Source organism: Syngnathoides biaculeatus, chromosome 11 (genome assembly GCF_019802595.1).
Source record: "Syngnathoides biaculeatus isolate LvHL_M chromosome 11, ASM1980259v1, whole genome shotgun sequence".
Lineage (NCBI taxonomy): Eukaryota > Metazoa > Chordata > Actinopteri > Syngnathiformes > Syngnathidae > Syngnathoides > Syngnathoides biaculeatus.
Window position 1 is genome coordinate 19,667,726 of NC_084650.1, and position 12,721 is coordinate 19,680,446.

The following is a 12,721-nucleotide window of genomic DNA, read 5'->3' on the forward strand; positions in this document are numbered from 1 at the left end:
AGATAGATAGATAGATAGATAGATAGATAGATAGATAGATAGATAGATAGATAGATAGATAGATAGATAGATAGAATTCCTCAAAAGAAGCAGGTGGAGGAGACTGCAGGATTTGGGAATTCAAATCTCATTTCACAGCAGCACTAGTTATCATCAGCTCAGTAGTGCCGCACAAATATCCTCCACACAATCTGACATGGATGGAGACGGGTTGACGTTATAGCGTGACGTGCTGTTCACACGATCAGTATTTAGAATATGAGCAGTCTTTTATTCACAATAATGTTGTTTGTCCACACGTATTTCTTTGAAATTGTGTGGGTGATAATAGCAGCAATAAGTACTACAGCAGAAAAAAAGTAGTAGATGTGCAATGTTTTATCTCATGATAAGGTTAACTAAGGTATAAAAACCGTAATGACTGAAATGTTTAAATAATTTGATCATGGAGGGATAGCAGACCATTGAATAATTTTTAGAGAGGGATATCCTACCTATCAACGGAAGTATTTTTTCCCCAGTTGTTTACAATATTATATGTCCCAAATCAATCTCGTTTATTTATAGTATGTGGTTGTTTGGAGTCCAGTCAAGTGGTCGGAAAACTGGAGTTTGCTCTTTGGTGTTTTACCCGCGAGCGTCACACGCAGCATTATTAGAATTGGGTTTCGCCTGCCGGCGCACGCCTTGTTCAATCGACCTGGACCCTTTCATGTGGGGAGATATCAATACTTCATGCCTGCCATCACGCACACAAAGATTCCTCAATCAAATCTCAGGCAATCTTCCCTCAGTATTACATTTTCATTTCAATCTCCTCATAAAGATTGTTGTTGTTCTTTTTTTTTTTATCTTACTCGTATTTTGCATTTACTTGGTGGACTTCAAGCAGACCAAAAGAACAATCATGCAAAATGTAACTGCAGAATTTGTTGTGAATAAAACATGACTGAAACTACAACTACTTTGATGGTATTTTTAAGGTGAGGCAATTCATTGTGCTGCAGTAGTTGATTTTCACAAAGTTATTGCTGATATTAGCATATTGTAAGTAACATCAACACACTATTGCCACAGGGATGGTCATATTTTGGCACAGTTATTGAATTTGATCTAGAATTGTGATTGCTTAATGTGTTGATGTGCCTCAACGACTCACATCTTAAAGGCCTTAAACTGAAATGTTTTTACAAGACTTATTATCTATCCTAATAATTATCCCTTTCACAAAGTTATTTTGATCTCAAGGTTAGGGAACATTAGCATAATGTCATATTGATTAGCTGTTATTGCATTAGATCCACCTCTCCAACAAAATGTCATCATAACAAACATTTTCGCTCATTTCACATTTACACTCACATTTTATTTCTGTAGGTTGTCTCGTTATGTTTGTTATATCCACGTTTATATTGTACTGGATTATACATCAAATATTTGATTTTGAAACACTTCCATGCAGACGTAGCGTCATATGAAATAAAGCTTTCCTAAAAGTTACAGCACAGGCGTTGCAGAGATTTTAGCTGAACTACCTGAGAAAAACAAGAAGTTTCTTTACTTGAGACCATCCATCCATTTTCTTTGCCGCTTATCCTCACAATGTGATGGACTCAAATTTCATTTTGATGCACATTAGTGAGATCATAACATCGACTTCCCATGCGTGGCGTGATTGCCACGCGCAATGGCCCGGTGCTCTCATCCATCCATCCATTTTCTTCACCGCTTATCCTCACGAGGGTCGCAGGGAGTGCTGTAGCCTATCCCAGCAGTCAACCGGCACGAGGCGGGGTACACCCTGAACTGGTTGCCAGCCAATCGCAGGGCACATAGAGACAAACAGCCACAATCACACCAAGGGGCAATTTTAGAATGTCCAATTAATGTTGCATGTTTTTGGGATGTGGGAGGAAACCGGAGTGCCCGGAGCAAACTCGGAAAGGCACGGGGAGAACATGCAAACTCCACAAAGGCGGGGCCAGGATCGAACCCAGGTCATCAGGACTGTGAGGCCAACGCTTTACCAGATGCTCCACTGCGCCACCTACTTGACTTGACTATTTCATTTCAAATATATGTATATATTTTTTCCTCACCAAGTGGCATAGATCTTGCACTTTTGGCGGGCACGTGGCCCCAGACTGTGACCAACCATCCTTTTGGCTGAACTGCTGAGTTTACATCCTCAAACTGTCTCCCAAGTTGAAGACAGAAAGCCTTTTGAGATTTGCGGAGGCATAATATTTCGACGCATGTGCCGAATCTCGCGCCCGGCGGCTCTCAGATATCTGCTGGCCCAGGTGGAGGTTGTTTGATTAAAAGTGGATGCATGGAGAAAACACACTGCTGGAGCCACATGTGCCCGCAGATGGGAGATGAATATGAAATATAGCGGGCATGCCAAAAAAAAAAAAAAAAAATGTTTTCATCCATGTCACGCTTCTTCCACTCTAAATTGCAGCCTTTTCAGATTTGTTTCGCTTTTTTTTTTCCTGTTTTGGAAGAATATTTGCTGGCAAAGAGAAAAAGGAGACTATGACAGTTTCACCAGGAGGACTGAAATATGAGTATGTTACCATCTGTGATGATGAGGCGAGATTTTTTATTTGATTTGTTTTGATTTATTTTGCATACTAAACAATGCAACAGGCTGCCACTACAAAACTGAATCAGTTTTACAAGTTTTGAATTATGTACTCATCTTTACAAGAGTATTTTTTTTTTTACCTGATGTGAACTTGAGTTCACCAACCAACCAACCAGCAAAAGGCCATCTTGCCGTTGTTCGCAGTTAACGATAATTTCTCAGAACCAGTTCGTCGCGGTCTTCAGTCCATTTATACAATTAGATATCAAACTTGGTGCAAAAATAAACTCATAAGACGCTTAAACTAAGTAGATTTTTTTTTCCAACATATTCAGCAGGTTGCTTTGGTTCGGGATAAAGGACGCGGGTTGTCTCCCACTGCCGATGCAGAAGGTTGTAACACCTCAACGAACAAAGTCCGGATGGCAAAAAGTACCGGATTGGAATCGAACTGTAGTTTCCCTCGACATACAAACAAGGAATGGTGCAGTCACAAAACCTCCCGCGCGTAAAAAGTGGAAACACAAGCCGGGGATAGGTACCTGACACGGCAGTTTCGGGGACCCACTTGGATCCCGGGTGCAGAGTCTGAAACACGGCACGAATCTCCTGGCAGTTCGGCGCCTGGGCGCCGATCCCGGGAAGCAACCGGAAGAAAGCGCACAGGAGGAGACCACCGGTGACTCCGAATCTAATCATGGCTGACGAGCAAAACTTTAACTGCGACACTAAAAAAAATGAAAAGTCATGTATCGCCGTCTTTAAAAGGACACGAAAGCATTCAAAGTTCGGAGCTGGGTCCGGTATCGGAGCGCCGGTGTGGCTTCATTCAGCATCCTTGTGCATCGCTGACGAGTTGCGATCTCGTCCTGAGAACACCGCTCGAGTCAAGTCAAGGCATGTGCGCGCTCCCCCTCCAATCCAAGTGCGTGTGCGTGCACGTGCACACACCTGCGTGCGCGAGCACGAAGACGTAGTCTTTGCTGTTCCGGAGAGAGCCGCGGCGATAATGCACAAACTGCAATTGTCCTCGTTATAAATTGTCCAGAAAGTAATTTTGCATACAATTAGGGGTGCTGCGCTTTTGCGTTCACAACAGAGACAAAAGCGGTTGGGAGTGAGTTTATGCGACTGTGGAAAATGTTCAGTTACTCGTTGGAAAAACACGCTCGTGTCAGTCCTACATTTTCTACACAAAATGAGAGCGCCCATGAGCTGGCTTTTAATTTCAGACAGATGATCAGAACACCTCTTGTTCGAAAGATCGCCGTCCACTTATTAGCTTCAATTAAGTGCATGTGGCGCCATCTACCGTTACAACTGCGTACCCACTATTGAAAAAAACGCTACATTCGAAAACCGGTCGTGAAAAACTGTGACAACAAAAGACAAATATTTTCTATTTTTTTTTTATTGCATTTGTAAGAGCTCTAAAAGGTTTAGAAAAATTGCTATTTTCAATATTCCACCCAAAAGAGAGAGAGGGAAAAAAAATGATTTTGCATGAAACAGACACGGTAAAACATTGGCGTCACAGTTTTGAGAACCCAAGTTCGATCCGACCCCGCCCGTGTGGAGTTTGCATGTTCTCTCCGTGCCTGCGTGGGTTTTCTCCGGGCACTCCGGTTTCCTCCCACATCCCCCAAAACATGCAACATTAAATGAACACTCTAAATTGCCCCTAGGGCTGATTGCGAGTGCGGCTGTTGCCTGTCTCCAGGTGCCCTGCGATTGGCTGGCAACCAGTTCAGGGTGTACCCTGCCTATTGCCTGTTGAAAGCTGGAATGGGCTCCAGCACTCCCCGCGAACCATGTGAGGATAAGCAGCAAAGAAAATGGATGGATTGATGGATGAAACAGATGAACTATTTGATTTCATGGGCCACAGAAAATGAGGGGAAGGATCAGTTCGGGCTGGGTTTTAACTTTTACAAGTGACTTATTCATTACCCAGTTTAAGTACTACATGTACTACTATCCTCTCTGTCTCGGACAGCTTTTGCATACTAGGAGGACAAGTTTGTTACTAGTGAAGCAGAACTATTAGAAGCCATTTTATTGCTACGGGTAGCACCCAGGAGGCTACTAGTGTGGGACACATGCCTACTAGTTGAACCTTGTATTGGTATTATTGACAATAGTTTACTAGTAACATTTAATTGCATCGTAGTCGGTCACAATTAGCAGTCAGGGGGAAAAAAACTACCACAATTCCCGGCCTACAGAGCGCACGTGGTTATAAGCCTCACCCAGTACATTTGGAAAGGAAATACCATTTGGTACATACATCGGCCGCAGCCGTGTAAAAGCCGCACGTGCCCTCAATGAAGCACGAGATATTTACGAAGAAAGGCGGTACACAGAGTTTAACACTAGCGCTGCGCTAACAGGGCGGGTTTAAAAAAAAAAAAAAAAAAAAAACATACTGGTAAAAATTACTGGGACACGGTGGTAACACACTCGCACAGCGCTAACAGGGCCGGACCGGTAAAAGTCACATCCTTGGCACATATATTCCACCGGTCTCACTCTTACCTTTTCCGCTTCAGTGCCCCCTTGCAGCCGTTAGAAAAAAATGCATAAATTAGCAGCACCACCGCATAAACCGCAGGGTTGAAAGCGTGTGATAAAGGTCGCGTCTTATAGGCCAGAAATTAGGGTAGTGAGTGTCAATGTTATTATTATACTGAACTTTTTCTAGTGAGGACAAGGAGCATACTAGTAAATGGACATTAAGGTAGACAAAAGATAAGTAATAAATATTAAAACAATTTTCCACAGTTCAGCATATACAAACCATCTTGGTAATCATCGCTAGTGAACTCAAATCTATTCCAGCGCGCAGGTACGTCGCATTCCTGTGGATGATTTCTGAATCAATAATGAAGCAAGCACGCATTTTGGGGCATGAGGGAAGAAGCCGGAGTTTTCGGCAAAACCTCACGCAAGCAGAAGGAAAACACGCATACACACAACAGGAGGCCGTGAGCCCGGTCTGAAACCACAAACAGCCCACTTTGCTGCAATTTAACCAATAACAACACCGAGATGATCCAATCATCTGGCGGATTGCAGATGGATACTGTGCAATTCCTTTCGTTTAACTCAAGTCTTGGAATTGCGAGGTCATCCACCTGAAAACCACAAGACGAAAGCGGCAACGTGAACACATCCCAGAAAAAGAAAACAGTAGCCGCTTTCTCAGTATACTCGACTACGACGACGGCTGCTGCTGCTGCTGTGCTGTGCGTCGAGGGACCTCTTCGGTGGGTTTTTTTTTATGTGACAAACTGAGAGCTTTGCATGGATTTGCACAGCGGAAAGTGACCGAAGCTGGGAGCAAACCAACAAAACTCTCCGTCAGCCCTCGAGTTCACACAATTACCGGACGTGCGCTGGACGGCCGAGTGACTGGCAACACCTGAAGTGCACAAAGTGCAGTAGGTGAAGTGTACTACCTGCACTGTGAGCACTTTGGTGAAGCCAAGTCAACGACTGAAGATAATCGCAAGGTGATATCAAAAAAAAAAATTGGACAGATTGAACGTGGTTCTCAACAACAGCGAAACCCGTCGAGTTCATATGATTCAAAAGTTCACCAAAATCATTGGGGAAAATCAACACACACACTTCAGAGTTCGAATTATTGGTATTCCCTCCCACACGCTTCTTCCGGAGAACGCCGTCAAGAAAGTGAGCATGAAAGCTCTCCAGCCAGAAGGAGCAACTAGGGCAGTAGATCATTAAGTAATTCACTATACTACACTAGATGCACCTTAGCTGGAGGGCCTCGAGGTCCAGCGGGTCGTTGTAGGTGGCGAGAAGAGATTGCCGTGCGCGACAACGTCTGGTCAATCTGAAAAAGGAATTTAAAAAACAAAAGAAGGTTGATTGAATCACATAAAATATACAGTGAAGAAAATAAGTATTTGAACAGCCTGCTATATTGCAAGTTCTCCCACTTCGAATTGACCCCTCCGTGGATATTGCGCAATCCGTGTCACCGACCAATCAGAGGCCAGAGATCTGCATAAACCAAAGCCCGTTTTTGCTCCTGCCATTTTCTCAGACAACATTGCATGGTCCAGTATAGGTTTAGTTAGCGTTTTATCGCGTATTTGGGTTATTTAACAAAAAAATATGGTTAAGAGGTGTAGTCACGGACTTTGTAATAGTGACGACAGGTATCCTGAAAGGCTAGTTGGTGGAGTTCGATTCGTACCCTTTCCAAAACCGAAGACCCAGTACGAAAAATGCCTTCGATGGATCAAACTTTGTGGAAGACCGCATCATCAACTAAATCCATCTAACATCAACCGGAACAGATATGTTTGCACGAAGGTATGCCCTATATTTGATTTTCAATACATGTCTCGTTTAAAGAGACATGTATTGAAGACGTCCTCCGCAAGCATAACATTGCTACGTGTGAACGATTGACACACTTATTCTTTGTTGAGCGATATTTAGCGATGATCGGACTGCACAAACGTGTCGGTTTCTTGCTGGCTCGCAGCCGAAGCTTAACCAGACTGTGTTTGCACGAAGATATGCCCTATATTGATTTTCAATACATGTCTCGTTTAAAGAGACATGTATTGAAGACGTCCTCCGCAAGCATAACATTGCTACGTGTGAACGATTGACACACTTATTCTTTGTTGAGCGATATTTAGCGATGATCGGACTGCACAAACGTGTCGGTTTCTTGCTGGCTCGCAGCCGAAGCTTAACCAGACTGTGTTTGCACGAAGATATGCCCTATATTTGATTTTTAATACAAGTCTCGTATAAATGAATGAGACGTTCTTCGCTAGCATAACATTGCTACGTGTGAATGATTGAATGAAATCAGAAGCATGGCGTCTCTCTCAGTTCAGAGTGTATTGTATTTAGAATCTATAATATATCGTTGATTTGAATGAAATCAGAAGCATGGCGTCTGCACGTCTAACAATGTATTGTATTTGCCATTTTTTACGAATTGTTTGTCTTACGTCAGCGCACGTGGCGTGACGTCACTTCAGGAGGCGTGGTTAAGTGCCCTGTACGGAGGGGTCAATTCATGGAGGGTTCTGAAATTTTCATCGTAGGTGCATGTCCACTGTGAGAGAGATGATCTTAAAAGAAAAATCCAGAAATCACAATGTTTGATTTTTTTTAACGATTTATTTGTGTGATGCAGCTGCAAATAAGTATTTGAACACCTGAGAAAACCAATGTTAATATTTGGTACTGTAGTCTTTGTTTTCAATTACAGAGGTCAAACTTTTCCTGAAGTTGTTCACCAGGTTTGCACACACTGCAGGAGAGATTTTGGCCTACTCCTCCACACAGATCTTCTCTAGATCAGACAGGTTTGTGGGGTGTCGCTGAGAAACAAAGATTTTCTATTTGGTTTAGGTCTGGAGACTGGCTAGGCCACGCCAGATCCTGGATATGCTTCTTACGGAGCCACTCCTTGGTTTTCCTGGCTGTGTGCTTCGGGTCATTGTCATGTTGAAAGACCCAGCCACGACCCATCTTCAATGCTCTGACTGAGGGAAAGAGATTGTTCCCCAAAATCTCCCAATACGTGGCCGTGCCCATTCTCTCCTTAATACAGTGTAGTCGTCCTGTCCCATGTGCAGAAAAACACCCGCAAAGCATGATGCTACCACCCCCATGTTTCACAGTAGGGATGGTGTTCTTGGGATGGAACTCATCATTTGTCTCCAAACACAGTGAGTTGAATTTTGACCAAAAAGTTCCATTTTGGTCTCATCTGAACACAAAACTTTCTCCCATGACTCCTCTGTATCATCCGAATGGTCATTAGCAAACTTAAGATGGGCCTTCACATGCGCTGCATGATTTGCAAACCATGTCTTTTTTATATTTGAAGAGTTTGTTTTCAAAACGCGACATAGGCATTTTTTCAGATTTACGAAACTCGCGCCAAAATTATCCAGCTCCGAATGGTAGTTATCGGGATACTCTGATTTTTGTTGAAAGTGCGACATATCGTTCTATATCAGCCAAGGAAGATCGCGTTTTATTTCAAAACGCGACATATCGAGATCTTATTTAGAGCAAAATGCGACATAATTTCGTTCAATCAGCGTGCGCTGCTGAAGCAAGCAGCATCCAATCAGAATTCGTCTCATCATCATCCAAAATGGCTGCGCCCACGTTTGAGAGAGATGCTAATGCCGAGTTTGATTTTACAGCTATAAATAAAATCAAAAGAAAGCAGACTCAATGAGTCAGATTTCAAACAGTGAATTTGTGAGTTTGAAACCGATTTCATTTTAGAGATGTGTGTATGAGATCGACTACCTATTTTTTTTTCTGCTGGTATCCCTCGCAACCCATATTAAATTTGGTAGACTGGTTTGGAGCAGTTTACTTTCTTAATGATCTCACATCAACTTATAAACAAAATTAATCAACTGAGTGACACAATGCCTGCAGATGTCGGATTGCAGAATCGCATACAGATACACAAAATTACAATGATGTAAACTCAGCCTTTCCAAGACCTCATACTGAACAAACAAACAGTTTCTAAATAACTGAAAAGACCTTTTTAAAAGAAATTCCCATTTTTTCATCTCCTTTTTCAACATCTGACATTAGTGAGCTAATTGTGAAAATTGTGACTGGTGACTGACCCTTATTTCTGATACCTAACTCTCTAAATGTGGTGGTCATGGTCTTAAATATTATTTTAAAATGCTTGAAATGTTGAAAGGCAAATTGTTTTCATGATTGCCTATCAAAAACAACTGATTTTTTAAAAAAAATACAGCTGCTCCTGAAGGTTTAAGTCGAAATTTGGATGTCTCACTTTACCAAGAATAGAATGTTTGGATATGTCTCATTTTGGAGAAAAAATGAAATTTGTCATCAAAAAAACTCGGTGAATATTAAAGCCAATATTTTTTTGTAGTATGGTGTTTAGTTACTTTTTAGCATCTCTTTCCATCCCCCAATAGTTAGAAAATAAATTGAGTTTATTGTTTTCACTTCGATACCAAGCCCTTTTCTCAAAATGAAAAAAACGGATACGTCTCATTTTGAAAACAAACTCTTCATTTATTTATTACCTTGGAAACGGTGGCCCCAGCTCTTTTCAGGTCATTGATCAAGTCCTGTCGTGTAGTCCTTTCTAAGGATCACTGAGACCCCACGAAGTGATATCTTGCATGGGACTTCAGTCCGATTGAGACTGACCGTCATGTTTAGCTTCTTCAATGTTCTCATGATTTCTCCAACAGTGGACCTTTTTTCACCAAGCTGCTTGGCAATTTCTCCGTAGCACTTTCTAGCCGTGTGGAGTTGCACAATTTTGTCTCTGGTGTCTTTGGACAGCTCTTTGGTCTTGGCCATGTTACAAGTTTGAGTTTTACTGATTGCATGGGGTGGACAGGTGTCTTTATGCAGCGAACGAGCTGACACAGGTCCATCTGATTCATGATAATACATGGAGTGCAGGTTTACTTTTAAAGACAGACTAACAGATCTTTGAGGGTCAGAATTCTAGCAAACGACAAGTGTTCAAATACTTACTTGCAGCTGTATCACACAAATTATTTTTAAAAACATACATTGTGATTTCTGGATTTTTCTTTTTAGATTATCTCTCTCACAGTGGACATGCACCTTCAAAAAAATTTCAGACCCTTCCATGGTTTCTACGTGGGAGAACTTGCAATATTCAAATGTTCAAATACTTATTTTCTTCACTGTAGCTATTCATCTATGAATCTGTTGAAGAACAAATGCAGTCAAGTCAAACGGTTTGTTCCAGAGCTGCAATAAGAATCAACCAAGGCAGTTCTTAAAAGTGTATACTCTGTTCCGTTTTATAATGAACTTTAATAAGAGAAGTATTTCTCAGCCTTCACTGTTTTATGTTCCATGTTCAAATAGCATACTTTTAATGTGGGTACATCCACGCAAGGGCAGTGTGAAATTCCTTACCTAGTCATCTAGATTTGTTGTGACTGCGTGAACACACACGGTCACTCTTTTGTGTTGTGTACCGACACAAACACTCCCATTCCCCTTTCACAGAGCTACCGACCACGTGTCCTGGACTTGGAAAAGGACTCGGGCTTCTTTTTAAATGGTTACGTATGCTTCCAAGGAAGGACAAGCACCTGAGCAAATCCGGGACCCGAACCAACTACTAGTCTGTAGACAGGGGTCACAACCTTTTTTCTGCTCATTCCAGTGCAGGGAGGCCATGTGATATCAAGGATGAGCTAAATGCTGACAATTGAAATGTGATACGCTCAGGAAATAAACTAGATCATGGTTATTTTTTGTCAACTGCCTAATTTCTGTTCCCACGAATCATTGAAGTTCTAAATCTTTAGACTCAGCAGCTAACTTGGATTTACTTACTGAGCAAATGCAGGATGTTGGGCCTGTTCACGCTTGTAAAAACTGAACCAGTTCAATGACTTCGCTCCAGTCCCAAATGGGCCCGCGTTTAACGTTTTAATAAAAACTTATCAATGGTTGTAAACGGAACCAACGAAGAGAAGTTGGCACTCGGAGATCATGTGTCCTTTTTTTTTTTTTTTTTTTCAAAGTGCAGGCGCCAACTGCACCTCGTGACGAGCGCCTCGACGCCCAATTTAAAAATGACGCCGCCAGATTATATCACATAAATTTATTCCATTGGACGTCACACGTCATCTCTAACCCAATAATCCGTTTGTCTCCCCCCACCCCAGCCCCCTGCATTCGTTCAACATTTTCCTTTGATTCACAAATATCTGCACACATGCTCACACACAAAAAAAAAAAGTTGGATTGTTTTCATGAGCGCGCAAACAATCGCATTACTTTTATAGTTAGTCATGAAATGCAACGGTGGCTTAAATGAATGGGACACGCGTGGTGTGGGGCGGGGGGTGCGGGAAAAAGAGCAGCCTACCTTTTAGTTGGTTGCACGAGGGTGGAAAAGAAGGCAGCCTGGTCCATCGTGCAGAGGAACTGCACTCCCCTCAACCTTGGCCGCAGATGTCGCATCCTGCGTTGGCCTTTTTGGGAACACACAAAACGTTTTGTCAAGCATGAAATCGGGAGAGCATCTTTTCCTAGGTTTTCCTTGTTGTGGGGGTGGGGTCGGCACGCCGGCGACGCAGTCTTCGTGGGTGTACAGTAGATTCCCACTAAAAGACCGCTTTTAAGCAAAAAAAAAAAAATAAAACGCATGACCCCAAAAAAGACGGGAAAAAAATTAGTATTTCTAACTTGGTGATACCGACAGGATGGTGGATTAGTTTTATTCCGGCAATGTGGCTGCCATTGGTCTGTGTGCTGGTTAAAGCTGCAGCACAGGAGAGGCTTGTGACCTCTAACCCTTGGAAACCCTGCCCCCACATACCCTTCTGCTCGCTCTGCAGGAGCCCGCCTCATTTACACACAAATACCCCCCCCCAAAAAAAAAAAATCCTGCGTTCAAAGTGTGCATCAGTACTTTTCTTGTCCCACCACGAACCGTTAGCGCCCCAGCAGCCTCTCATTGTGGGACCCGGCGTTGCCTAACTTGCCTTATTCCCGGGTCGAACTTTGACCCACTTTCCCATCCTGCATGGTCCCTTGTGTGCAGCGTGGAAACTGCAGTCCATGGGGAACGCCACATGCCTAGATTTGCATTTTTCAAAGATGATATAGCCACTAACTAGCAGCAATTCAAGTGAAATGCATTCCAAATGAAGTATATTTTTTGTAGACGAAACAGGAATTATTTCGCAAGCCGAATCATTCAAAAACAGCATGACTGATTATGCACATTGTGCGTTTTATTTGTATTTATAATTTACAGTCCAACAAAAGTCGTCAAACATGAGTTTAATGTTGGTTACCTCTTGGTGACGTGGCAGGGCAGCCATTAAATCGCTTCTTACTTCCTTGGGCACTGATCTAAAAAAAAACAATTTAAAAAAATTGGAAAAAAAAAAGACTGGATAGCGCATACACATCGAGTGTTATGTCGATTGGTTGAAGCCAGTTGGCCGCCATCTTGGTACTCCCAAAACATGTAGAGGACATGGTTTACTGGTTGGATTATGGCGGGGGTTTTCCTCAAAGTTTGGCATGTAGAATTAAAACTGGTCGTGTGAGGTTGACATT

General features: G+C 42.5%; 1 protein-coding gene across 3 annotated transcripts in view; it reads right to left on the reverse strand.

Moving 5' to 3' along the window:
* The window catches only part of gpc3 (glypican 3), a 122,198-nt gene extending 118,404 nt beyond the window's left edge, over positions 1 to 3,794 (reverse strand). For 2 of the 3 annotated variants that reach the window (XM_061835941.1, XM_061835940.1), the window contains exon 1: positions 3,133 to 3,794. In XM_061835941.1, the coding sequence (XP_061691925.1) occupies positions 3,133 to 3,289 (157 nt within the window). In that variant the 5' untranslated portion in view covers positions 3,290 to 3,794. The remainder of the gene's footprint in view (positions 1 to 3,132) is intronic. The other variant, XM_061835942.1, reaches the window with a different exon arrangement.
* Between the last annotated feature and the right edge of the window lie 8,927 nt (positions 3,795 to 12,721).